The 27681-nt window shown below is 40.9% G+C and overlaps 1 protein-coding gene across 5 annotated transcripts in view; it reads left to right on the top strand.

Annotated features, from left to right (window-relative positions):
* The window catches only part of ankrd12 (ankyrin repeat domain 12), a 203614-nt gene that overhangs the window by 149522 nt on the left and 26411 nt on the right, over positions 1-27681 (top strand). For 4 of the 5 annotated variants that reach the window (XM_085992374.1, XM_085992373.1, XM_085992375.1 and 1 more), the window contains 5 exons: positions 1417-1581; positions 9128-9328; positions 13211-13353; positions 18711-18864; positions 22338-27256. In XM_085992374.1, the coding sequence (XP_085848500.1) occupies positions 1417-1581; positions 9128-9328; positions 13211-13353; positions 18711-18864; positions 22338-27256 (5582 nt within the window). The remainder of the gene's footprint in view (positions 1-1416; positions 1582-9127; positions 9329-13210; positions 13354-18710; positions 18865-22337; positions 27257-27681) is intronic. The other variant, XM_085992377.1, reaches the window with a different exon arrangement.

Below are 27681 nucleotides of genomic sequence, written 5' to 3'. Positions count from 1 at the left end.
CACTACACTAGCTGTCTTATCTTGCTCAGCTCAGGCTTTCTGCCCTGCAAAGAGATGTTTGGAGCACGCGGTACCACCTAGTTAACCAATGATGCTTTTTGCTCACGTCAAGTTATCCTAACTCGGTCATTTTTTTACTATTACCCCGAAACCTGCAAGTTATACTTCAACTGGGCATTTATGGACAATTACAGCTCGCCGTGCTGCTGCCAACACGAGAGAGCAAACTTTAAAGGGAGAAGCAGCACTTGTCCTCTCATTTTTACCAATCTTAGCTAAATTAAATAGAAAAAATTCCAGGAGAGTTTCCTGATGGTGACCATAATAGATTGTTATAGCAGTAACTACTGCTAACCATACAGTCTAAACAGGGCTACGAGGAAAGGGCGGGTGAGTGGGACTAGCTGAGGTGCTCTTGCAAGGAGCCGGGATGGGCCGAATGGCCGCCTTCCACGCTGTAACCATTCTATGATTCTATGAAATGTTTTCAAATATTTTGTCTAAGTAGTGTAATTAAAAGATTGAGTCATTGTGTAAAGTTGATTTTTGGAAATGCTTCAGAATTCAGCTTTTTAAAAAAAAATAAAGCTTAAAGTAATTTTTATGCTTAACTTCAGCTATAATTATTACTATTTGAATTGGAGGTTGGAAATGGCAGTTAAAATTGGCACATTTCTGAATTGCATTATACCTAAATTCTTTGAAATTACAGTTTCAAAATTAATATACATATTGCCTTTCTAAGGAAGTGCCCAGTAAACCTAATTATATGTAAGTTGATGGTATAGTCCAGTATATGACTTTATTTTCCTCAGTCTCCTTGGAGATTCCACAGCTCAAATGGAAGATTGTAAAGTACTGTAAAACATCTCCAAAATCCAAAAAGTAATTTGTTTCTAATTTGCTTCCATTGATGCAGAGGAGGTTGTGCTGAATAAAATGGTGTGCTTAATCTGAAATTTGTATTGTAAGTAATTTGTTCACTTGAGACTTGTTTATTTTTTTTTAATACATTTCAGTTGGCAAGATTTGAAATCTCAAACCATCAAACTTGTATTGTCTGCTCTGTTAGCTATTCAGATCATGGTGCGAGGGCTGTCTTTCTTAAAAGCTTTGTCAAGAGCCACAATCCCAAACTTTATCTTCCTCAAGGGCCCCTCTCAGCAATGCTGCAATATGGAATGATGGGACATGGGTCCATACCCATAGCTCCCTACATAGTGAACTGCTGGACAGATGCTGAGTGTAGACTAGGCATCTTCTCCCGGGAAAGGTGATTTTGAATTGTTGAGTGATTTTCATCTATTGCTTTTTTAAATCGTGCATTAATAAATGATTGTAGCAAATTAAGCTGTGGAAATGATGCGTGAGGCTTTAGAAATAGATATAAAAAAGTAACTTACTCCATTTTTTTAGAAAAGGAAGGTCCTGAGAAAAAGAAAATGAAAAAGGAGCCTGGAAACAAAAAATCTGTTCCCATTTGCAAGGCCACACTTGGCGGCATACTTATTGGGTATCCACTATCGGAACGTCAACAGATGGCTCTAGTGATGCAGATGACTGCAAGAGATAACAGTCCAGGTCATACCAACCATAATTTTTTTTCTTGTTAAGTTGTATAATTGTGTAATATTTATGAGCTCCTAAGGAGCGAGAGAATTTATAATAAACAGTGACGATTTTTTTTAAAGTTTAGAATAGCCAATAATAATGCAAAGCTAATCGTACTTTTTTGAAATTGGCAAACATGAAGTGCTGTGGAAAATATGCAAAACTCTTCAAATACTTTTGAACTAAAGTTTAACTGAAAGTGATCCTTCATGCAAGTACATAGAGATTTTCCATTATAAGCTTGCTAAATTGGATCTAATGCCGGCATTCTGAATCTTAACAGCACATTAATATTGAGAACATGTGTAGAAAAGAAACCACCCATGTTTGCTTTATTTAATTTCTCTCCAATGTTCTTCCTTCTCTTCTGAAGGTGCTGATTCCCTCACTGGGGTACTGTTCCTTAGGCAGCAGTTGCTATGATTTGTCATGATTGAATTGCCAGCAGAAACTCGTGGTCTAAATTCACAGGTGAAGAATGCCACTTGTCAGACACTAGAGAGCTGCTGTTAGCTGTGGAACCGCGCCTCATTATGAATCAGCAGTTTCAGTAGCGGGAGCTTAACTGATGTTTTACCGAGTAGACCTTTTCTGGAGGATTTTAGGGTTTATTCCATCTAGTGCAAGAGTCTTGAAAATAATTCCTTGAGTTTTTTTTCATAATGCAAGCTATCGTTTTCGTACATTATAGATTCTTAAGACCAAATGACTACCGTGTGGGAGGGATATCCTGTTTCACTCGCTGCTACTGCTTTAAAGGGGCAGGCCAGTAGTTCAGTAAAACAGGAAAAACTTGCAAAACAAAAGCCTACTTAGAATAATCCTTCAGAAAGAGATAGGAAACAGCAGAGAGAAGAATCAACAACTGAAGGAGGACTTCGATTTATTCATATTTTCAGCCTGGCTCCTGCCACCAAAAGACTTCAAACACTTCTTCGATACAGGCATTATTCCTGGGGAAGCAGAGACGATGGCTGACAGAAATGGAACGTTGGTCCAAGCCCATGCCTCATCATTTGCATACAGCAAGGCGGACAAAGGAAAACTCCAGTGGCTATTTTATAAAATGAGGTTTGGGCAGGAGGCGGGCCACCCCAGTTTACTCCATTATTACCAAAAACAAGTGGTATTTGGAAGGGAAAAAATCTAGACTCCTATCTTAGTTATTAACACTTCATCTATGTCTTACACAACTGAAAAAATGCCCTTTTCTGATTATGTACATTCAGATTTTCTGTTGCCCTTTTATCTATTCTAATATTGATTCTTCCTCAGTCAGTCAACCTCCGTGTACAAATAAAAATTCTCTCTAATAACCCATGGGGGCATCATTTTTGGGGCCAGTGTCCTTTCGTATTTTCACATTTCAGGTCAGGCGCTTTTCCTCCCTACTCTGTTGAATCTCAGCCTAGCTTTGATGCTCCACCTCACAACAGATAGCTGACCTGTTTTGCTGTACAAAGGAACAAAATTTGTGAGTTCCTCTGTGTTTTTGATTTTTAAATTTGTTTTCTCATTAATTCTGCAGTTGCTTCGTGGTTTTTACCATTTTCTGTGATTTTCTTTGCAGTTTTATTTTATCTTTTTTAAGTTAGTTGCTGCCCAATTGGCACCATTGTTTTTTGGAGCTATGTGGTAATACAGATTTTGTTTCTTGCCTCAAACCAATATTAAGCTTCAGAATATGTTCACATTGCCACAGAATCGTTCTGGTATTGAGAACCTACAAAGTTTGTCCTGGTTCCTTCATTCAATCACTATTTTAGCTCATCAGGTTTGTTCAAAACTCAGTTCCTGTGCTCATAGAGTTCACCAAAATTACTGGAAAGGAATCCTGACCTTTAACGTCTCCAAATTCAGTTCATCTAGATGCATGGAAGACTTTGTACAAGCTGCTTCAATCCCAAGTCAGTGGGAAATCGAATATTCTAGGAATGCTTAGCTGAACTTTGTGTACCACTTAAGTGCCATTCCATGGAAACCTGTGTATTGGAGGAGAAGGCACTAAGACAGCATACACAACATCCTCCAACATTTGGTTACTGAGGTGTGCTTCAGTTTTTGAGTGGACCTTGGAACCAGTAGCAACCAATGTAGATGTCCTCCAGGCACAATACAGACTCTGGAGCGCTCTCATCCAGCATGGACTGATGCCGATGCCAACGGAAGGCGTCCAATATGTCAGCCGAAGCCCAGATGATGTGCTTAATTTCCACTATCACAGCTTTCTGCTTCACTGGAGACAGTTTCCCTGGTACTAGCTTGAATACCCACACAGATAGACTTGAACACCAACCCAGAGCTACTTTTTGTTTTGGCAACAGTTAATCAATGCCAATATATGTCAAAAAATCCAAGAGATAACCATTCAGCCTCTTATAGGATATTTCTCTTCCAAGCTCATTTCATTTGTAGGATTTGGTTGGGGGACTGGTAGTGATTATTGTCACTGTGTTGCTTCTCAGACTGCATACTGCACTGAGCATAAATTAAGCTTACAGGATTCTTTACAGAGAAAGCCATCTTTCAGTTCATAGGCAAATCTGGTATGTTGCCCTTAAAAGCTTGTGTTTGACTGGGATTATATAAATTGCTGAGGTAATCTAATTGGATAGTATGGGTTTCAGTGATGGATATTTCCAAGGACCCTACTTAGGGCAGTTTTCATGTTTTTTCAAAGCATCACTTTTCTGATTTATCTACTCAAGGATATGTGTTTTGGTGCTCCAGCTGTCTATGTTGGCCTCAGGGTGTCTAGTAATGCTGGAGACTATCCTCCAGTATTATATGCTATTGTGGTATACTTCCTGTTTGTATGGTGAAATTGAATAAATGAGGAAGAACTCTAGATTACTAACCAGAGGCATAGTCTTGCTCATTCTTTTATCAACCTTCACGTACAAAGTTTACATAAGGCCAATCATAGTCTCTCTTTCTGATGTGCTATTGCTTGGAGTGGTCTTGATGTCTTTTTTGTTTTGTATGGGGGTGGGGGGAAGGGAGTCTATTTTTACAGACCTGTAATGTTTGATCTTCTTCAACTTTTATATTTATTTAAGAATCAAGATAACTTGACATTGATGATTATTGATCAAATCAACAATAATTGATCAGTGGAATTTCCGAGTATTTCCTAAATTGGTCTATTTTTTTTCCTTCTGTTATTTGCGCCTCCCAGGAAATTGCATGACTTCAGGGGGAGAGGGGGGGGATGAGATTGATGGTGCATCTAGGTTACATCATGTTGGTAAGGGTCAAGCTTAATGGACCAGGTCAGACCGGTGCTTTCAACAGGCATGAGGATCTTTGCCTGTTGCTGTATAAATAAGGCTGAGAGTCCGCAGAGCTGGTGGGAGATTACTTGACTTCAAGTGTGAAACTTAAGAGGGACATTGTCCCTGATGGTATTTTAATCTCTCCCCACCACCCCACCCCAAAATCATAGTTTTCCACAGATTCTCCTTTGTATGTGGAGGTATAAAGAAGGAGGAAGGTTAAACTTCTGATATATAAGTAATTATAAGTAGGTCAGCAGTCCTCAACTGACTTCAGTTCAGACTGTCCTCACTGCTGTTGTTTCCTGGTAAAGTAATTCTGCTTAGATTATTAATCAATTGTTTTTGCCTTGATCTTGTTACATTTCTTGTTTTTCACATATGGATGCATTCTTTTTGTAATTTTCTCTTATCAAATTTAGGGAATTAATTTCCCCAGTGCACCTTCAAGCCAGCTGAAAAAACAGGCAAAATAGTCAACTTTGGTTCTAATAAAAAGCAATCGTTGCCAGAATGATGGTAAAATTATAGTCGGCGTACAGTAGCAACATTAGCAATTCTGTTAACAGTACTTAATTAATGCATTAAACATTTTACTTGTGCCTTTGATGAGCCCTGGTAGAACTGGAACCTGTGATCGTAGTCACGCCCACTTGTCTGATCACAGTGCAACATTAATTGCATCTGTAGGAAAAACAATATCCCACTCTTGGTTGCACTTTCTAATGGTAGGCTGGTCTCACACTTCACATCTTCCGCCAGTAACTGGTTTCTCTTTCGGCTAGCTAGTAACTTGCAGTCCATTTTTCTCGGTCACTGAATAAGGATGTCAGGGCATGAGAGGCAGCAGTTGGGGCCCTTAAAAAGGGATAATGGTTTTATGTCTTTGAAAGGAACTGGGACTGGGGAAGGTGTTACAACTGGTTTAAACACCGTCCTAAGCTCATTTACATGTCAAAATGCATGTAAACCTGTTCCATGGGGTTAAATATAAAATGTTAGAATTTGAGGAAGTGACTTCCTTAGTGAACTGTGGAAAGCCATAAGATGTGGTATACTTAACTTTCACAAAGCATTTGACACAGGCTACTATTTAAGCTTAAAGCAGTGGGATGCAGGGTAAAACTTGGGACTGGATAAGACATTAGCTGAGGGAATAGGAAGCGACGGGTAAGTTGTTCGAGGCTATGATACGGTTTCTAATATGTGTTAACAACAAGGATTCAGAAACTTAATGTAAATTTGCAGCCATTACCAAACTAGGAGGGGCAGTTAAATATGAGACAGTAATTTGGGAACTACAAAATGACGATCAAAGATATGTAAGTGGGCAAACCGTGGCAGATAACATTTAATATGGACAACTGCAAGGCACTGCAGAAAGAACGAAAAATGAGCAGTGCAAGTCCTCGTATTGATTGGTGTTAAAGTAGCTCAGAATGAATTCGGGATAAATCCAGTGCTTTACCAGATCCAGCCTAGCCAGTCACTGAAGTAGCAATGATTAAAACAAGGAATGCTGAACTATATATCTAAAAGAAAGTCAAAGGGAGACATGCTTTGGTCAACCATACCTTGAGAACTGCATCTAGTTCTGGTCACTGTGAAATTAGGGCGATATTCAAACCCCAGCACCAGTTTAGAGAAGAGCCATGACACTGATTCCTGGTGTCAAGAGGACTGAGTTAGAAGCAAAGAATGAAGAAACTTGGGCTTTTCAGCTTTGACAGGCAACTGAAAGGTGATATAAAGGTATGCAAGGTAATAAACTGTATAGAAAGGTAGATCCAGAACAATGCTTCGAACTAAACCATGACTGTAGCAGAAGTGGATACAGGTTCAAACTAGTAAAAGGCAAAATTATGACTGATTTCAGAATGTTCTTCCACAGAATGATCAATAAATGGAATAAACTTCTGTAGAGTCGTAGGCAAAAACGAATTCTCTGTCTCAACCATTATTCAAATTTGATGCTCCTCAACAAAAGACTTCCACTGGCTCTTGGCTAAACCACAAGGTGGAGCACTTTACTTAGTGAAACATTACATATCTCTGGAGTATTTCTTTTCTCCTTTTGTCATATGTGGGGTGACAGAACATGTTTTTATTCCCTTGATCTTTCATCAAATAAAACAAATCCTGAAATGAATAAAATAGCACCTTTTGGTATAGAGCAAGAACTGGTCACTGATATAGAGTAAGATTTGCAGCTGCAGTAGTGAGAAATAGCATAAATGTGTATTATCATATGGTAGGGTGTCTTTCAACTTGCCCTCTGATAAACACTACTGTGAGATTTTTGGTCATGCAGAGCTAGTTAGAATAATGAGGGCTATGGTACCTTTACAGTAAAAGAGCACAGCAAGTGGCACACACAAATCTTCAGTTAGATTAGGGTCTGCTGCCCCTGCAAAGTAAATGCAGAAAGCGAGACCTGTTTAACTTCACTCTCATTGTGGTGGCCCTTAAGTGAGTTGGTCAAAGCTCCCACCTATGATAGAATGGCAATATGTCTTGCAATGACCCATCAGATAGAAACATTAAATGGATCTTTTTTGTTTTAGGAAGAAATGTCTTCTAACAGCTGGAACCACTTGCACATACCAGTGCAGTAATAAGGGTTTCCCATAATTCTGAATTTGACAGTATGGTATATCCAAATAAGGACTTGTGCCCAGGCCCCTACACTAATTTGGTTTTTCATGAGACAATGTACTGCTATAAATTGGAACGTGCAGCACATCAGGGTCACTATAAAAACATAATGGTTGGAGGATTCATATTATTTGGAGTCACCATTTTGGCAGCACATTTTAAAGATATAAGGGGTAATATTATTTCTGGTCCTTAACATCTAAATAGTATGTGGACTGTTATGTATGTTTGTGATAACTGGGTTATACCACTGCTGACCGTTGGAATGCTTTTTCCATTTTGGGCAGCAGATTTCCACATCAGACAGTCTAGGTTAACAAGTTAAAGGTGCACTGTAACTCTCTCTCTACCCTATCCCAGTAGCAGATCCTGATGCTGCATCCCCCCCACCCCCCATTTCCCAGGTCAACCATCATTAAGGCTCCTTCCAGTGAGATTGCTAAATATTGGGCCGTTATTTTTCTCCCCCACCCCTCCCCCATTCTAAAGTCATGGACTCTTGATACCTTGCCAAAAGTACTGGGCTCAACTGTGAAACCCGGAGGGCGGGGGGTGTCACAGCTGAGCCCAGTACTTCCTCACCAGTTTTCACACTTTTCCAGTGGGGTCACTAAATAGTGATTAAGAATGGTGCTCATGAATAATTCATCTTTTTCAAAAGTTCAGCGCCTTTCTAGTGTGAATGGCTCAGGAAGCCAACATTGTGGAAGCTAACGGAGAAGTTTTGTGCTATGGCACGTGTTGCCAGAAACTGCACAAGCTCATTCCGCCGGAGAGCTTTACAACCGGCAGAGGGAAGAGACTTTTATGCCATCAGCCTGAACTGGATTTGAACCTGGTTTCCAGAAGTGACAGGATAGCATGCTAACTTGCAGCACCGTTAGTACCTGATATTTCAGTTTTCAAAAACAACATTGTTTAAGAAAGCCATTCTATAGTTATTGTGTTCCTGTCTTGTTGCTTCTCTCACTCTTTTCCCCACCCCTGCCTTTACACACTTATTTTCTCTTTGTGCATTCATTACATATCCATATTGACCATCCAAACCAACAATGTATATGAAGTTGCATACTCATAATTATGGATTTCCATATTATGGCCTTTAACAGACACACAGTTTAGTCCTTAAATTCTCTTGATTTTAGAAAGATCATCAGTGGAAATTTCAATGTTTTCTTTAAACAGCTGTTTCAGTGCAGTCTTTTTATATTTAAAATAAAATACAGTGGTGAGGTAGAATGTAGTCTGTCAGTGATGAAATGTGATTTGCATCTCATTCCTCATTGCACTGAATTCTCAATCTCTCTGAAGGTAGTTTTAGAGCAGTATTGGTGGAAGTCGGTCGCTCATCCTCTTGGTCAGCAATACTGAAGATGTAGGGAGAAAGCAATTTGGTAAGAGGGAGCAAGGAAATTGTACACTTTTGTAAGAAAATGACTGCACAGCTACATGCTTCATGCTTTTTTGTGTATCATGTATAAAGTCAAACCTGTCTGTTGGAATAAACTTAGATTTGGACAGTTTGACACATTGCCACAATTTACCACAGTAACTGAACAGACGTTTTAATTTATTCTCTTTATTAGATTCTACTCCGAACCACCCATCTCAGGCAACACCAGGACAGAAAAAGACTCCAAGCTCCTCATCCAGACAAAAAGACAAAGTTAATAAACGAAATGAGCGAGGAGAAACGCCATTACACATGGCAGCCATTCGTGGTGAAACCAAGCAAGTCAAAGAGCTCATCGGTCAGGGTGCTGATGTTAATGTCAAAGATTTTGCTGGTATGTCGATATCTGACTTTGAGGTTGTACTGAAAGAAGTGAGGATTTTTTGGCATTTTGTTTGTTAGTTCACCCTTATTACTTGATGGTTGGTTAGAGGCTTTGGTTTCCTCTGATGTCTCAGCGAGTTTATCTCCGTAGTAGCTGAGCCATGCATGGCTGGAAGATCCCAAGTTCAATTTCTGGTCTGTGTTGAGTTAGCTGATCTCAATCAGAGTAGCATTTGACCTCTGTGCCCCTTTGTTAGGGAGCAAACAAATCAGCCAGTGTTCCCATTGCTCATAATACAGATTCCTGCTGGGAAGTGCACGTGGATGAGGATAGGATCAGAATTGCTTGTGCTGCTCCCATGACAAAGCAGCCTGCCAAGCGCTCACTTGAGTAATGGCTATTTGTGAAAGGTAATGGAGAACAACCAGCTCCTTTTAGGAGGTGGCTGGGTGAGGAAGTTGGCAAATATTCAGAGGAGGGGTGGGGCAAGTCTTGGTCAGAGATGTGTTGTCTGTTACATTGTTGCTAATGTAAATGGAATTAGGTAAAATAGTATAACCAATTTAAGCACAACTAAATGGTAAGTTAATTTTCCAGATTTAAATCGGGTTATAGAATTTCACTATTGTAAATTGTGTGATGGAGATGTTATCGTGCATGAAAGACAGCAGACACTCCAATATTTGTCACTAATGCAGAAGCTGATCTAAAATTGAATACAATGTCCCCATAAAGTATTAAACCATAAATGTTAAATATTTAAATCAACTTCTTCATTCCTGCATCTTTCAACAAAAGTAAACCTGAATGGCTGATTGGGGAAATAGTCTCTAAGGACCCTACAATCCCTTGAAGACTTGTTTTTGACCTGACATCATTCACGTGCCCTTCCCACGCAGCACTTTATCTGGGCTGTTGCACCTGTTCTTTCCTTGTTGGAAGTTTTCTAACATCAGCTCATGCATTTTAGAGAGTTGTTGCATTCTCTTCAGCTAAAGAACAGTACATTTTTTCACAGTACATTCTACCCATTTTTATTCAGAAGTTTGTTTATGTTGTGTCCAAGGCCTTTGAATTTAAGCACTTTAACAAGTGTACCGCGACACAGTAGCCATTGGCGACTGAGTGTCCTAGCATTCTTGGTAAAGTGCTTAAATCCAAAGGGCTTGAAAGTCTTTCTTGCTGTAGATCCTACCGAGAGCAACCACCCTGTTTCCCTGTAATAGGAGGATTGCTTTTTTGAGCTAGCATCAACCAGGGATGCATGAATTCACTTTTATCCTGCCAGTAGTAATTGGCTTCATTTCTTTGGGTGCTCCACCAATCTATGATTTGGCACCATTGAACTTCATCCCAAACACTAATGCAGGCATTGCCCAGGCTTCTGGGCACAGGTGGCTCATCCTCGGTGTCACACTCTTTAAGCCTGATTTGCTGTATTGTGGCAGTAATGAGAATGCACTGTATGTAGGACTTGTCCAATGGTGTGAACTCCATTAGTTCCTCTGATTGTGATTTGGAGGTGGCTTTTTTCCAGTCAGCATTAGTGAAATTCATATCTGCATTGACTGTTGGAAAAAAAAGAAGCACCCTTTGGATGCAAAACAGCAATGGAAATGCTCACCCCTCCCCTCAAGCACTTATAGAACTTATTGGCCCAGAAATTCGGGTCGGGGGCTTCCCGCGGGTGCAAGCCCCCGACCTGCACTTACCTTGCGCGCCGGCAGTTGAGCTCTAGGGCCCCGTGGAATTCCGCTCCGGGGCCTGGCCCAGCTGCCGGCGCGCTGTGCTTGCGTGTCCCAGGGGCGTAGTTAGTGCAATGCGTCTCCTGGGATCACATGAGCCATGGCCAGCCAATCGGAGGAGGGAAAAGCCCATTCATAAGATTAACAGGAAGACCTGTGAAAACTTATGAATACTACGGGCCCCAAAATAGCAGTAAACCTTCAAATAAATTTTTTTAAAACATCACACTTTTTAAATAAACTATAAATTACATTAAATAACTATTTTAAACAATTTAAATTTTTGAAAAAAATAATTTTATATAAAAATGGGGCTAAAAATAAACTTACCTTGCTTTAAAGTATTTAAAAATAATAAACCTGTGGAAAAAAGTTTTAATTTTAATAAATTGACCACTTGTAAAAAGCAGGCCTTACGCCTGCTTTTTAAATGTGTAAATCCTGCAGGCTTAACCTCGTGTGAAAACCTGCAAAAAAAAAAAAAACTAAGTTCAAAGCGCACGCGCAGCCTCCCCTGCGCGCGCATTCGACCTCTGAACCCCTTCGTTCAGAGGATCGGAAGTGCTGGTTTCCCGCGCATGCGCAGTGCATGCAGGAAACCAGCATTTCCATTGGGCCTACGGGTGAGTACCCCGTGCATACTCGCCTGTGGAGAGCTGAATTTCTGGGCCAATGTATTCATAATGCATCCAGGTAGCAGGTGGTATTGGCCAACACCGAGTGCTCTCCCAGGCTTGAAATAGGTGGTGCACAGAACGGGGCATCTCCACTGCAAACCGATCGCCGAGATGGGCTTGGAATTTCTTTTGAAGGAAAAGTTTTAGGCCTCCTTTCTTTCCTGGACATCTCCTCTGCAGGCTACTGGAGAATTTAATTCTCCCACAGTTATGTTTCTTTTATGTTTACTCAAGGACCCATTGCGGAGTGGATGTAATCCAACTTCCAGATTGAGAGCGCAGATGCCTGAAGAGTTTTGTTCAGCTGGTGATTCTATTTGGAACTATTCCTCAACCCCTTCTGGTCGTCAGGAGTATAGCCAAACCTCCAGTGGTAAAGCCTGAGGAGTCTTTACCCAAATAATGTTGTAGTTATATGAATCAGAGAGGAAAGATTAAAAAATACTTCCCCAGCCATTGAAGTACTCCTTCATTAGGACTTTTGATTCCAGAGTGGCTGCAGTCTGACCACAAGTCCCAGAGATTCTGAATCTCAGTGGTTGACCTCTGACAATTATTTGTAGGCTTTATGCTTCCATCCTCCCATTGCACCAGAACCAAAGGAATATGGAGCGTTGTATAATTTCTCGATCTGTTCCTTTATACATGAGTTGGGAAATGGTCATGTGGCTAGTATTGTGATGTTAAAAGCTTTAAAACATCTTAAACTGACTTTGTCCCTAATGTTTCTTCTCTCTTCCTCCCCCACAAGTGAAATGGAGACTGATTTTATCTACAGATGCTAAAGGAATCAGAATAAATGAAAGAAATTAAGTAGGAATATTTGGGGAACAAGGTTTTTTTTTAAAGTTTTTGATGGACAATATGAGTACAAAAGTAATAACAAAATGTGTTTGAGTGATAGTGTGACGCATTTGGGGTTTTTAAAATAAAAGATATTTCTATGGTTGGTGAATTTAGCACCAAGGGGCTCAGACTCTGGATTATCACAAGAATAAAGGGGGTGCTTAGAAGAATTTGTTTCACAAAGATTTATTAGAATATGAAATGCTTCGCCACAGGTAGCTAATGAAGCAGAGCCTATAAACAGCATTTAAAATTAAATTGGAGAGATATTTGAAAAAGAAAATTTAAAAAGTTATGGCGAAGTACAGGGAAATGGGATTAGAGTAGGCAGGTCCAGTTTAAGAGCTAACACGTGCAACAGGCCAAATGGCATCCTATGTGTTGTAAATATTTCTCTCCACTCAAAAATATCCATTGCACAGGTTAAATAATAAATAATTTTTTGTAATCTTTGCCATTATTCTTCGAGTTAAATAATTAGAATTTATTTCATGCATAGCATTGGATTCTGGAAGTCAGTGATTGAGACAAGGAACTTTCAGTTTAATTTTTTTTATCCATTAAAGTAGGTAGAAATCAATAATTGTGGTTTTTTTTTTTGCTTGTTTCCCATGTTACCTAAGGCTGGACCCCACTACATGAAGCCTGCAACTTGGGTTACTATGAAGTTGCTAAACAGCTGATACAAGCAGGAGCAGATGTGAACACCCAGGGACTTGATAATGATACTCCATTGCATGATGCTGCAAGCAATGGACACAGAGATGTATGTACTATGATTTATGAGCCATTTATTATGTTGCATGAAGTTAATACTGGACTTTAAATTGGAAAGCACTGGAACTTAAATTTGAATATTGTATATGGAGAAGGATTGATGGAGCTCCAATGATCATTGATTCTGCCTCCCCCATCGTCATTATATATCTCGTAAAATCTATAATGACTTTTTCGGACATGAGTAGGTTGTTGCTTTAGTAGTTTAATTTTTCATGATTTTACACTAAGTGTGTTGTGAAATAGTAGGACAGTTCCTTAAAAGGTGAAACTGAACAGACAGTTTCTGGATTTTGGTTTTCAGTGTCACTTTGATAACCATAAGAACTTTTAAAGGAAGCTGGTCACTATCCAAGGCATTGCGTACGGGCGGTGTGGGACCTCTAGTGTTGTTTTTGATGTTTACTGCAATCCTGCTTCAGCCAAAACGTAAGAATATTGCATTATGTTACAGCCCATTGCTGCAATAAAGCCAGTTATTTAAAACAATACAACAACTGACTGACTGAAGATAAAGCTATTACATACCTGACTGATGCTGAAAGATACAGGCCTTGCAGATCTGCTATTTGTAATCCTATTTACCTGCTAGTTTAGAAAACTTGCTTAAGATGCATGTAACTTTGTTCTTTTCTCCCAAAACCTCTTATTTTCAGTATTTTACAGTAAAAAATATTGAACATTTTTCTCTGCCGCCCACATTGGATTTTCTGTATTTACTTGAGCTACAAGGACTTCATTAGTTCTTCTCTCCTTAAAATATTTTTTCATAATTTTTATAGCAGAGATTTTTTTCTCCTCTTTACTGTTCATGGTGGATTTGTAACCCTTACTGAAGCTATCATCCGCTTACACTACCCAGGTAGGTTCTTCCCCATAGTCAAGTTTCCAATGACCACCTGACCAAGTGGTCATAGAGTTTTACGGCACAGACCATTCCCCATGGTCTCTGGCTGGCAGACTCCGGCCGCAATGTCTGAGTCAGCGTGAAAGCACCTAATCAGCATTCCCCTCTGGCCCAGGTGCAAATATTGTTCACTCCCAGACACACACACAATCCTATCTCAAACAGCAATGTTAGCTCAGAATTCTTGATTAGTGGCTAAACCTGTATAAAACACTTGTTATATAAATAATTTTTTTGCACCACTTACACCTTGCAGTATGTTGTGAATTTTCTGCCTGGTTTGTCACAGTACACTATACATACTGTAATTCCATAGGAGCAGGATGAGGACCACAACTCCCATGATGCATCTCTCTCGCATGCGTAGAATTTCTCCACAGGAGATTGAACTCCCCATTCCTTTTTTTATTGGATTGTCATACTGTAACTCGGGGGCTGGTAGCAGGGTGAGAACTTTGCCTTCCAAATTCCATCTGTCTCAGACACATTGGCCTTGATTTTCATTGGGCCGTGAGGCGGGCTTTTAGGCGTGCGGGGGGTTCAAATCACAAAACCTGGGGGTCGTGACCCCTCCCAACCCCCCAGCCTAGTTCCCGCCTCCACGCCATTTTAACCTAGGTGTGTCTGACCCGAATCAGTCCCACCTGCAACAGGCGGGACTGGTCTTTAGGGCCCTTAAACAGCACTGATTGGTCTTTATAATCCCATTTTAACAGGCCCTTGCCTGTTTAACCATTTTCCCACGTAAAACGCGCCTGGTGGGGATGACTCCTGTGAAACCTGGCGTGAACACTATTGGCTTGCTGACTATCAGCTGCAGGTCCAACATTAAAGAGGATATTTGATCAGTCATCATTTGCAGGTGGCAGGACTTTGTTGTCTCGGGTCTGGGGGAACTTTTAGAAGGCATAACCACAGCTGTGGAAGTTTGGAGCCTGACACCCATCTCCAGTGTGACCTCCTGCGAGACCCCTCTCGCCACCCTCACTCAGCGCTTCCTCAACTGAGGCACCTACCAGAAGCATGGGAGGCCTTTTTTTCCTTCCCCTCTTGGCATTAGAGGACCTCCAGCCCCATTCGCGAAATGACACACGCCACAACTGCAGAAGTTGCCATCAGAATTTTTATGAAAAACGCACATCTGATGGCATTTCCACAAAATACACAGCATTTCACCCAAGTGACTACCCTTGTGACTATTTGTGGTTTATTTTCCTCTTGCGCGTGCTCCTATGTAGTGGTTCCCCTGTGGCTTCAGCAGATGTGGAGGCCCCATGCTCACTTTCCTGCTGCTCCTGTCTCGACACCTTTTGTGGGCGTCCTCTGGGATGGCGAGCCTGTGAGGGCTTGCCAGCAGTCTGCTGCTCCTGTGGCTGTGCAGGGGCTGAGACCTCTATCTCCATTTGGTGTGTACTCCGGCGGGGCTCTGACCGAGGGCTCTGCAGTGGCATGGAAGTGTGAGCGCTTGGAGAGGAGCCCCCACTTCCTTGAGGTCTGCCACCAACCTCCCTCTCATGGGTCAGGTCCCCTTCAGTGCCTGCAAGTGGCTAGAGAGCAGCTTGCTGCACATCAGGGGGCCATGGGGACCCGTATCTGCAATGGCAGTCCTACTCGGAAGGACTTCCATGAAGGTCTGGTTTCTCTGTTCAATAGATGCCCGTCGCTCCTCAAGAGATGTCATTCTATTCGGAACACTCACCATGTTTTCCATACCCTGGCGACTAACCACCTCCATGGCCGTAGCCCTCCTCTCCTCTACCGTAGCCAGCCTTACCATGGAGGCAGCAATCATTTCCACGTAGGTAGCCATCCTTTCCGTGTTGATGCGCTCATGTGCCAATGACTCCACAAAGGCTCTGCTCATGTTCGCAATGGACTCCTCCATTCGCTCCACACTCTCAGCGACCCTAGAGACAAAACCTGCCAGAGACTCCTGCATCTGTACCTGGAGTTCCATCACCTCTGATCTTACGGCTGGACCCAGGAGGCAGAGGGTCGACATGCTGCTGAGCTGAGCTGGCAGAGTCCTGCGCCCTCCGACGAGGACTCTCCACTGCTGTCCCTGCCTCCATAATCTGCTGATGCTCACTTGTGAGCTGTGATACACCAGGTGGCAACTCTACTCTATGTCCCGAAGGTCCCACCGAGGTGTGAGTGTCTGCGCTGATGCTGGGTGCGCTTATTTCTGATGACGCTGCGCCCTCAGAGGTTGCAGATTCCTCTGAGGAGTCTGGCTGCTCAGACTCTTTCTCCTGCAGAGTGGGGACGGGGGCTCTTGATGGTCCTGTGGGGGAGTGAAGGAAAAAGTTAGAGATGTGATGCCAAGGTTACATGCACATTGCATTTTGCAGATGATCATAAGTCCATATGATGTAGCTTCAGAATCATTATCAGCGACTCATGCAATGCCAATGAGAGAGATGGAAAACTATTCTGTCACCAGCTTGCGGGGATGCTCCTGCCTGTCCTTCCCCAACGTCCACATCTTGGTCAGCCCCGGCAATCTCCAGGACGCCTTCCTCCCAGGGGGTGAGCTGGGCTAATGAGGGCGGCCCTCCTCCTGTCTTGGCTCGCTCTCTCCTGTTGTGAGCTCTCTTTTCCTGCAATGTGGGAGACAAATGGAGGTTGACTGAGAATGAAGGAGTGAGTGCAGAGATTGCATAGCATAGATACTTAGAAGGAGACAAAGATGGAGTGAGGTTGCAATACCAAGGGCCCGCCGTGTGTTGTCAGTTGTGTTCAAAGCATCAGAGTGAGAGGGAGTGTGAGGGCTGCATGGTGGCATAGTTCTGTGAATGTGAGCATAGAGAGAGAGGGAATGGGTAAGGGTGCATGGATGTGAGTGTCTAGTGGGATGTGCAGGAAGAGATTGCTGAGTGCTGGTGCGGAAAGGCAATGGGGATCAGATTGAGGGTGATGGAAACATCATACAGTACTTACTTTTCCAGTGCGAAGAAGGTCATGGAATCTTTTCCTGCACTGCAACCACATTCTTCGTGTGAGCCCCAAGCAGTTGACTTGACCTGCCACCTCTAGCCACACAGCCTTGGTCTGACTGGGAGGCCTCTTCCTCCCTGAAGAAGGGAAGAGGACCTCCCTGTGGGCCCTAGCACCATCCAGTAATGCCTGTAGTGAAGCCTCATCAAATTTGGGCGCAGATCTGGCCGTTCCTCCTGCAGGCTCCTGTGCCATCTTAATGTTGAAGGTTGGAAGCCTGCAGAGGAAGCAAGGCTTGCTTTGGACCTTAAAAGCAGCAGCAATGATGATGTCATATTCTGCGACTTTGACTGGAAATACTCAATTGCCAAGGCTTCCCACATGCTGGAAATCAATTGGCCAATTGTGTTAATTTTGCATCAATCTCACAGACCCATTTACAATCGTGTCGGAATCACTAAATTCGGGGAAACCGCCAATTCCCCGCACCTGAACTAAAATCGACCCCATTGAATTTGTCCACAGCAGCTGGAGTATTCTAACAGACAGACACAGATTAACAAGAGCGCACCTATTGGGGAAAACCTCTTAGACATTTTCTGACATTAATTAACTTATTTTATGGATAAATATAGTGATGTTTTTTCCTTTCCCCTGAATTGGGTAATTTTTCTGTGTTTGTTATATTCAAAAAACGTTAATTGTAGTTATTTACATTGACCTGATTGAAGAAGGAAGATCCAAACCAATGTGAACAAATTATTTGAACAATTTGATTAGTTGGTTTTGTGGCTTTTGTGGTTTAATTTATGAATGGTAGCTTTGAAACAAAATATGGATTTGATTGCTCAGTTTTCTGTTGATTGCTCATTCCTCATTGATACCTTTTGATTTATTCCTAATAAGTCAGATATTTGGAAACTTAATACATACCATTTATTTGAACCAATCGCAACGTTTGCTCTGTGTGTGTGACATCTAGAGTGGAGTACTTTTGACATCTGAGACCACAGTCAATTTGCCACTTTTTTGAAAGATGTGATACAATGAATATGTACTAAATGGAAGGCTTTAAATTATATAGATTTACTATTTCATTTTCCTCTTTCTCACTAGCCATACACCATAAGTGGGCATATGGCTTGTTCTTTAATCATCCATCTCGGCAATACTACTCCAGTGAGCAAAGGGCATTATTGTTGGAGTAAACAGTCTGCATACAAGTTGCTAATTACTTTTGACCTTTGTTGTGAAAGTATCAGAAAACTTCCAGGAGTATATAGGTTATGTGGCTCGCCAGTCATCACTATCTTCCTTTCAGAAGTGATCAGTACAATACATTTTGAACACAAACTTCTGCCCCAAAACACTCCCAAGATTGACGGTTTGCTCAGCTTTATAGTATTCCCACACTGCTTTAAAGCGTAATTTCGCTAAGCCTGTTAACTTTGTATGTAGGAACAGCAATTTTCAACTTTTCACCCTAATATCTTTCTCTCTAGATTGTGAAACTGCTTTTACGCAATGGTGGGGATGCGTATCAGATGAATCACCGTGGAGAGCGTCCTGTGGATGTGGCTGATTCAGCTGCAATGGAGCAGCTGCTGAAAGGGGAGCTTCCTCTTTCTGATGATGAGGAGGATGACAGTTGTACAGGTTATGAGATAGCCTTTTAAAATCAACATCCTAGCCTTTCTGTGCAGTTTTGGCATTGTAGAAGCATAGTATAAATCTAGTTATTCATAATATTAAGTGACTTCTACCTGTATATTCCAGTTAAATGTATTACATTTCACAAGAGAATACATTCAATTCTATTTAATGCTGGCAGTAAAACTAGAATACAAATCTTAAGTCTTGTAGTCTACAGATAACACTTTTGGGGGAAAATAATAGCTCCGAAATCTCAATTTTTCATCTCCAAAGGATTCACTAAAGTCAGCTGGTTTAGGAAATCTTTGCTCTCCTGCCCCTTTGGCTTCCTTCTGTCAATATTATTTCAGTAGTAATAAAAACAGAACATGCTGGAAATACTCAACCGGTCAGGCAGCATCTGTGGAGAGAGAAACAGAGTTAAGGTTTCGGGTCAATGACATTTTATCACAAATGGAAAAAGTTAGAGATGTAACAGATTTTAAACAAGTGCATGGGGCAGGGAAAGGGTGGGAGGGGTGGAAAGAACAAAAGGGAAGGTCTGTGATAGGGGGGGAAGGCAGGAGTGATTAACTGACAAAAGGTTTGATTGTACAAAGCAAAAGGGGATGGTAATGGGACAGGTAAAGAAACAAAAGATAGATCTAGAAGAGGTGTAAATGAGAATGATAGAATCATCAACAGCTGCCATCTGGAAAAAATAGGGGCAGAGGTTATGGTCTGAAATTGTTGAACTCGATGTTGAGTGCAGAAGACAGTAAAGTGCCGAATCGAAAGATGAGGTGCTGTTCCTCGAGCTTGCGTTGAGCTTTGTTGGAACAGTGTAAGATGCCAAGGACAGAGGTCAGAGTGGGAGTGGAGCGGAGAATTAAAGTATTTCCAGCATTTTCTGTTTTTATTTCAGATTTACAGCATCCCCAGTATTTTGCTTTTGTATTATTTCAGTAGTTCCAAAGTTATGAGAGAAGTTGTAATTTACAGAACTGTAAATTCTCATACTATGGACAAGAATTTTGTAACCAATGCCGCCTTCCATCATCTGTTTCTTCCCCCTCCCCCTACTTTTCTGGAATCTTTTGCCCCCCTCCTGCTGGTTCAGTCTCTTCTGTTTATTCCTCCAATACAAGTCAAGGGATGTTGGTTATATCTACAAGCCATGTCCCACTGCACTTTTAGTGTAATTGCTTTTCACATGCTATCTGCTTATATTCAGAGACACTTTGGAGTTGTCAACTTTTGTAGTTATATGGATTCCATTTATCTTTTGCGTGATCTTATCTGCTTGCTCTGCAACCTTTAATATCCGTGTATCTGACATCAAGGTCCATCTGCTTCTCTACTCCATTTAAAATCTTACTATTTAAGGTGTGGTGTGGAGATGCCGGAGTTGGACTGGGGTGGACAAATGTAAGAAGTCACACAACACCAGGTTATAGTCCAACCGTTTTATTTGAAATCACCAAGCTTTCGGAGCGCTGCTCCTTCGTCAGGTGAAGTGGAGAGATGCATAAAGACACAGCTTATATAGTCAGAGAATAATGTCAGATGTTTACAGGTAATCTTTCTAACTGCCATTTATCACACCTCGGCAGAGAGATAATCACAGCGATCAAAGGTGTGAATGGTGTCCAAACAGGTTAGTCAGGAAAACATTACATCAAAGAACAATGAGATGGGGTCACAAGGGGTCAAATGTTGCAGATGCTGGGGTCTGTATGAAAAACAAAAAACAGACAAAAAAGCATTTTGACAAAAGATAATGCATGCTGTTTTTAGTTTCTAATTTGATCTGACCTTATGGGCTGGATCTCGCTGGAAAAAGAACGGTGTGTTAACGACACACACACTGTTAGTAATGCACAATTCGGCCAGCAAGTTCAAAGGATTGAGAAATACGCCCTGAGTTGCGAATCTCCAGAACTTGCTGTTCGATTTATGCCGTTGCTTCACACAAATGGCATCTTGCCCTTAGCCTCCCTGTTATTTTTAAGAACTTGCTGGATTTGCACATTAATTGACCATTAAACTTACCGCAGAAAGTTGGGGCTGGAACTTGAGTGTAGTTACGTTTTTAACAACATCATCATTGTTCATGCAATCCCAATCAACCTCTCTGGCCTAAAAAGGAAACAATTTAAACTGTTCAGTTTCATTTCTGCATGTAGTCAATTGTTGTTAGAGATTCTATAATTGTCAAATTTAAAATGTGTTTTTCCTTTCTGTCTCTTTTTTCCCCTCTCTCTCTCTCTCTCTCTCTCTCTCTCTCTCTCTCTCTCTCTCTCTCTCTGTCCAATCTTTCTTTCCCTCTATTTCTCTTTCTGTACCTGATTTGACTCTAATTCACCCTCTTCTCTGTCGTTGCTCTGTTTCTTTCTTAATCATTAAATCTCATTGGTTAAAGAGAGCGAGTGTTGGTCCCGCCATTCATTAAGCTCCCAGAACCCCATTGCTATGGCCACGCCGTTATCAGGTTGCACTTCCAGCAAGTTACGGCGCAAAAAATTTGAGCTGAAGGGTGCAGAAAATGTTTTAACTAACAGCCGGCCCAATCTCTTCATCTATGGAAAACCATTCTTTAACATACTCTTTTTTTCATTACCAGGCTGTACATAATATATACACTTTCTATCTCCTATTTAAATATTTACCATTGCTAATCTGTGGATCTATTTACCAATTTTCCTTCCATTCAGTCCAGAAAAGATCACTTTTTAATCTCACTTAATTTGCTTTCTTCCTGTAGCTACCCTTGTCCTCATTTTTTTTCCCTCTTCTTACACTGAACCTAATTATTTTATGATCACTGCTTCCCAAGTGTTTCTCTCCTTTAAGGTAATCATTATGCAGAACCAGATAATATAGTGCTTCTTTTCTCACTGGAGTTTCAACCTATTGACTGAAAAAACAGTCCTAAACACACTGCAAAGAAAAAAAACTCCCCTATCTCGCTACAAACATTTTCCATATGCCAGTATAATTTTGAATAATTAAAATCTACATTATCTCAATTGCTAATTTGTCTACAAAGTTAATCCACAATTTCCTCTCCACTGCTCTATAGTACACTTCCAGTAGTGTGACTGATCCCTTGTTAATAGTCAATCCAAAGGGATTCCCTTTGTATACCACTTCACTATTTAAGTTCTCACATTCTAGTGGTATGGTCTCTAATATTGCAACTCCCATACTCTTTCTTTATACGCACACGTACCTGATAATGTAACTTTGGGTTTGTTGAATGATTATGGTTTTTACACTGATTACATAATCCTTTACAGACATGAATATTGGAACATTTGGCATTTGTAAAAAAAAAGCACATAATAGGAATATGCCTAATTGGGGCTTACTGTGATCTTACAAACATTGTTTCATATGTCGTTATACCGTGAGTACCATTAGAACATTTTTGCAATAGGACTTGAAAAATGTGTAATTTCCTGCTGTAAACTTCATTTTTTTGTACTTTCTTCTAGAATCTGAAGAGTTACCTTCTGTGAATCCGTCCAGTGTGGATGACAATGTGGATGATTCTGAAGTAGAAAAAGAATTAAAAACTGATCCTAACCAACAATTGACACCCTGCAAATCAGTTGCGTCATCTGCCCTAGATGAATATGAATTCAAGGATGATGAGGAAGATGATGAAGAGGAGGAAGAAATGGGCAAGCTTGTAGATCAGAAAAGGATTCGAAGAAAGGATGGTAAAAAGAGCATTGTGAAAGAGAACAGCAGCTATTTAACACCACCAAAGCTAGAATTGCAGAAACCATTCAAAATTAAAAAGCAGAAATCGCCAAGAGTTCTTGTTTCATCTAGCTCTGAAAGCTCAGATGACGAGATACATCAAGAGAAAAAAACTTGTTCAACAAGCTCTCTGGATGTTCCAGATAGCAGTAAATCTGATGTAAGGACTAAGAAAGAAAACCTGGTTACTGTTGAACAGAAAGAGAAGGGAAAAGGGAAGAAGAAAATGAAGAAACAAAGTAAAAACAAAGAGAACCAGGAGTTCAAGCAGGAGAAAGAAGAGAAGGAAAATGCTAAATTGATGCTTTTCTCCACTTGCTCTGGTTTGGACTCATTAGACCGTACAAGAGAGGAGGATTCATTCAGAAAGTCTTTATGTATGAAAGATGATTCTTCAGGTCATCAATTCCACCTTTCAACTGCCAAGTCACCTAAGCAAACATGTGGGTTAAGTGAAAAACGAGCAAAACCACTTAAACAGGAAAATGCCAAAACTGGCCCATCATCAGGAGCCTCAGACATGTCTTTTCAATCTGAAGTTGTGCGATTTGATCACCTTACAGACTCCGACTACACCTCTGAGAGTTCCAGCAATAAGTCTTTTAAGTACAAAACAAAGACTAAACATCGCAAAAAGGACCTGCATGTAGAATTTGGCGAAAAGTCTGGACAGAGAAGCAAAGAGGAGGAGACCGGCATGTTTGATAACGTGGAAGAGGTGTTTAAGAAGACTGACAAGGATGGCAAAGTTATAAAAAAGCATAAACTAAAGCATAAAGATAAAGAGAAAAACAAAATTAAAAAAGAACATGAAAATGAAAAGGGAAAACACAGACAAAAAGAGGGTGAAAAAGTATATCCTGAGTTTGATAGAGAATACTGGAAAGAGAACTTCTTCAAAAACGATGACACTAATGAAACGCTCAAAGATGAAACCTCTGATTTAGTCCTATCAGAAAAGTCACTGAAAGATAAAACTCCAATTAAAGAAGAGAAAACAAAGGAGAAGTATTGTAAGGAAGAAAAATCTTCCAAAGAGGACAGAGAGAAGGAAAAGTCTAAAAAGAATAAAAAGGAAAAGCACTCTAAAGAAGAAAAAGAAATTAAACTTACAAATCTGGAAGAAAGAAAGGAAATTGTACTTGCGGACAAAGACGACTCAATTTACTCAAGTGTCTTTGTGAAGAAAGAGCATACCGAGTTATTTGAGAAAGAAAAAGGTACAGAGAAAGACAAACCTGATACTCCAGATAGAGAGAAGAAGGAAAACAAAGAGAAAAGTGAAAAAAAGTCCCCGACTAAAGAGAGGGACTTGGAAAAGTTAGAGAAAAAATATTCTGATAGAGAGAAGAAAATAAAACACGAAAATAAATTGGAGAAAGAGAAATCCGAGCTCCATGAAAAATCGCAGGAAAAAACACTTAGTAAATTACAAGACACTGGAGAGAGAACAAAAGAAAAAGATCGATCTAGTAACTTGTATTCCACTGCAGAAAAGATCCACCGGGAAAATGATAAATTGAAGAATATATTCTCGGTCAAAAAACCTGAGGAGAAAGAAAAGAGTAAAGAAAAACTGGAGAAGAAACATGAGAGAGAAAAAGGTGAAAGGGAACGTCATTCCAGTGGGATGAAGGACAAAGTGGAAAAAGAAAAGCATGCTACTGAGAAGAAGGCTAAATTATCTGAAAAAGACTCTCAAGACGTCACTCCTAGTAAAGCTGACAAAGCTAAAGTCAAAGAAAAAGACAGAGATCTAGAAAAAGAGAAGAAGAAAGAGAAATCCAGGGAAAGAGAGGGTGACCCTGTGTCAAACTCCAAGCACTTACAAGAGGAGAAGAAACGCAGCACTGTTGAGAGCTGCAAAGCATCACATGATAAACTATTTTCCTCAAAGGATAAAATCAAAGAGGACTTTCTTAAAACTCCTGAAACAAAAGAGAAAGAAAGGAAGGAAAAAGACAGACAAAAAGAGAGGGTACCAGTAAATGTCACTGTTAAAGCAAAGCTTAAAGAAGCAGAAGCTGACAAACTGAAGTCTAAAGACTCTAGTGCTGCAAAGGATGTGCGGCCAAAAGAGAAGAGACTAGTAAACGATGACTTAATGCAGACCAGTTTTGAAAGAATGCTAAGTCTAAAGGATTTAGAGATTGAGCAATGGCACAAAAAGCACAAAGAGAAGATAAAGCTGAAAGAGAAGGAACGACAGAGGCATCGATCTGGCATTGAGCTCACAAAAATAAAAGAACGAGAAAAACTGAAGAGTTCAACGGCTAGCAAAGAGCTTACTAGATCGAAAAGTTCAGATCCATCAGAGGCACACTCTAAAGACAAGCAGCTGAAAGACGTTAACAATGTGAGATCACTGTCCACTGATGCAAAACAGAATTTGCCAGATACACCAAGACCTTTCATAAGTTGTGAAAGTAATTTAACTGCATCTCCCAGACAAGAACGTGATCGGGCGGGGCTTACCTCAAGATCTATATCAATGATTTCTGTTGCAAGTTCAGAAGATTCCTGTCAGACTTCAGCTGTAGCAACGCCACGACCTTTAACAGACTATGATTCAGATTTCACTATTGAAGGTTCTGAGTCTCAGTCTTCCTTTTCTCAATCAGTATTTCTGTCCAGTGCCAAATCACCTGCTGTATATGACCGAGACTCTGATGTTTTAGCTGATTTGCCAGATCGACTTAAATCGCCATATTCCAGTAAACTTTCAGGATCTTATCTGCGATCAGTCTCTGCTGACAATGCTAGATACGAGAATGAATGCCGGTTAGTAGGTGATATACGGAGATGCAGTGTACCAGCCGTTGCAAATGAACATGATAAACTGTCCCACAAGCAACTTGAAGGTAATCTGCCGCTTTCAAGTGAAAAACAATATAGTTTTTCACCAGCAGTACAACCCCAAGCCTGTACTTCTCCTCGACCAGAACCACTTCCAGACTGTGGCACTGAAGAGGCCACATTTAATAGTACTACCTGTCTACAGCTCTCTGTTTCCACGCCGCCAGCTGTCTTTGTGCCAAGTAGCACTAATTATTTATCACAGGATGCAAATCCCAACAGCGTAATAATGCAGAATACTTCTCAGCAGATGCCTGTTGTACAGCCACAACTAAACTGTTTGATTGGTGATATTCAGCCAGATAAACCATTGGAAATGTCTTCTGATAGGCTTGATGTCCCTTCACACAGTAATAATGATGGGTATTCATCTTCGACAACTTGTGAGAAAAACATTTTCGGCCCATTACAACATGTTTCACCAGAGTGGGGATGTTCAGACCAGTTGACATCGGAACTGGTATCTAAGTCTCCACAGAGACCTTGCACTGAGTCTTCCCAAGTGGCAAATCTAGAAGCACCATCTTATTTTTCACCTACACATTCTTCAAATTCTTCTTGTACGCGGTCATCATTAGACGGTGACAGTGCCCCTCACGTGCTCTTTTGGCCAAAGTGTACACCCCAAGAAGATTTACCACAAACTCAACCTTTGCAAGATACAGATCAGACTTCAAGTTCATGCAAACCACATGCAGAATGTGCAGGAATGGCTGATGAGAAGGATGCTAAATATCCTCCTCATGACATAAATGCTGACCTTACAAGTCAGAAGACTGTGGAAGATGTGTCAAATTATTGCAAACCAGATGAAATGCAAGGGTTGGAAGAGAGTTTCTCTCCATCATCCACTGCATTATCGGATAGCAATAATATGAACGAAAGCCTTGTGGACCAAACGAGGACTGTGCAGAGTATATTAACTGAATCTCAAGAAAAGACAGAAGAAAGTGCAAAAAATATAACTTCAACCAGTCAGGAGCCAACATGTAATCAGGAGAGCTCAGTATTGGACAAAATGCCAGTAGCCTCAGTTGATGAAATGCCGTCTGAGCCAAGAGAAGAACTACCTGAAGCAATACCTTCCACTGAACATGCACACACAAATTCAGTAAGTGACCAACCTCAGTCCTTGGAAAGTAAAGCTCAGGACCAAGATTCCTCATTGGAGATGGAAGTTTCTCCACTTTCTACGACTGCTGGTCAAGATGCTGTAATGATGTATGAAGCAGCGCCAGATGAACGAAGGCAGTCCACCGAGTCAACAAAAGAGGAGTCAGATGAGCAAATGGAAGCTGACCGAGCAGAACAAGATATTCCTCAGAGGATTACTCGTAACAGAGCAAACCTATTAGCCAATCAAATCAAACAGTCTGCTGTCAACTGTGCACCGGTGTCTGACAAAGATATCGAATCTTCCACACCTGTGAAAAGCAAGTCTAAGTTTCCAGAGGAGGAAGAAGGTCAGGTGCACCATCCCCATAAACGAAAGATGTCACGAGTTCCACATCCTGCGCAAGTGAAATCCACATTGCAGCAGGCTAAGGAAAAGACTCAGCAGTCGCTGGCAGCCATTGTAGATTCTTTAAAATTAGAAGAGATTCAACCTTATCATTCAGAAAAGGCAAACCCTTACTATGAATATCTCCACATTAGAAAGAAAATAGAAGAGAAGCGTAAAGTGCTATGTAGTGTCACTCCTCAAGCACCACAGTTTTACGATGAATTTGTTACATTCACTGGATCATACCTGCTGGATGGAAACCCTTTGAGCAAGCTTTGCATACCAACTGTAAGTGTTCTCTCAAAATAATTTATAGAGCTCGTTATTTTAAGTGACTCAAAGCAGTAACCTTAGTTTGCAAGTTGACTATAACAATCTCGCTTGAATTATTTATTCAAAAAGTGCTTAAGTAGAGTACAGAATAACGTGAACCCTTTCGTCCTTAGTGTTGGATTTTAATGGATGTTTTACATTTAGCTGCTTCCATTGGAAGGAATTGCATAACGGGATGTAGTCAGTTTTCTTTAATACCCAATCAACTTGTCTGCACTCAAACCATAGTCTACCTGTAGCCGGGCCCAAGATGTTGTCCAAGAACATTGCTAAATGGCTCCCACTGATGGCAGTGTCTTTACATTGCAGGGTTCCTTCCGAAACCATTTTTGTCGTTGGGGTGGGGGCAATATACAGGGAACTTAAGATTCTATGTAGTT

Source organism: Somniosus microcephalus, chromosome 7 (genome assembly GCF_052327205.1).
Source record: "Somniosus microcephalus isolate GS21.2 chromosome 7, FLI_Smic_1.0, whole genome shotgun sequence".
NCBI lineage: Eukaryota > Metazoa > Chordata > Chondrichthyes > Squaliformes > Somniosidae > Somniosus > Somniosus microcephalus.
Note: the sequence above shows the minus strand (reverse complement) of the source record. Positions and strands in the feature narration are given on the sequence as shown.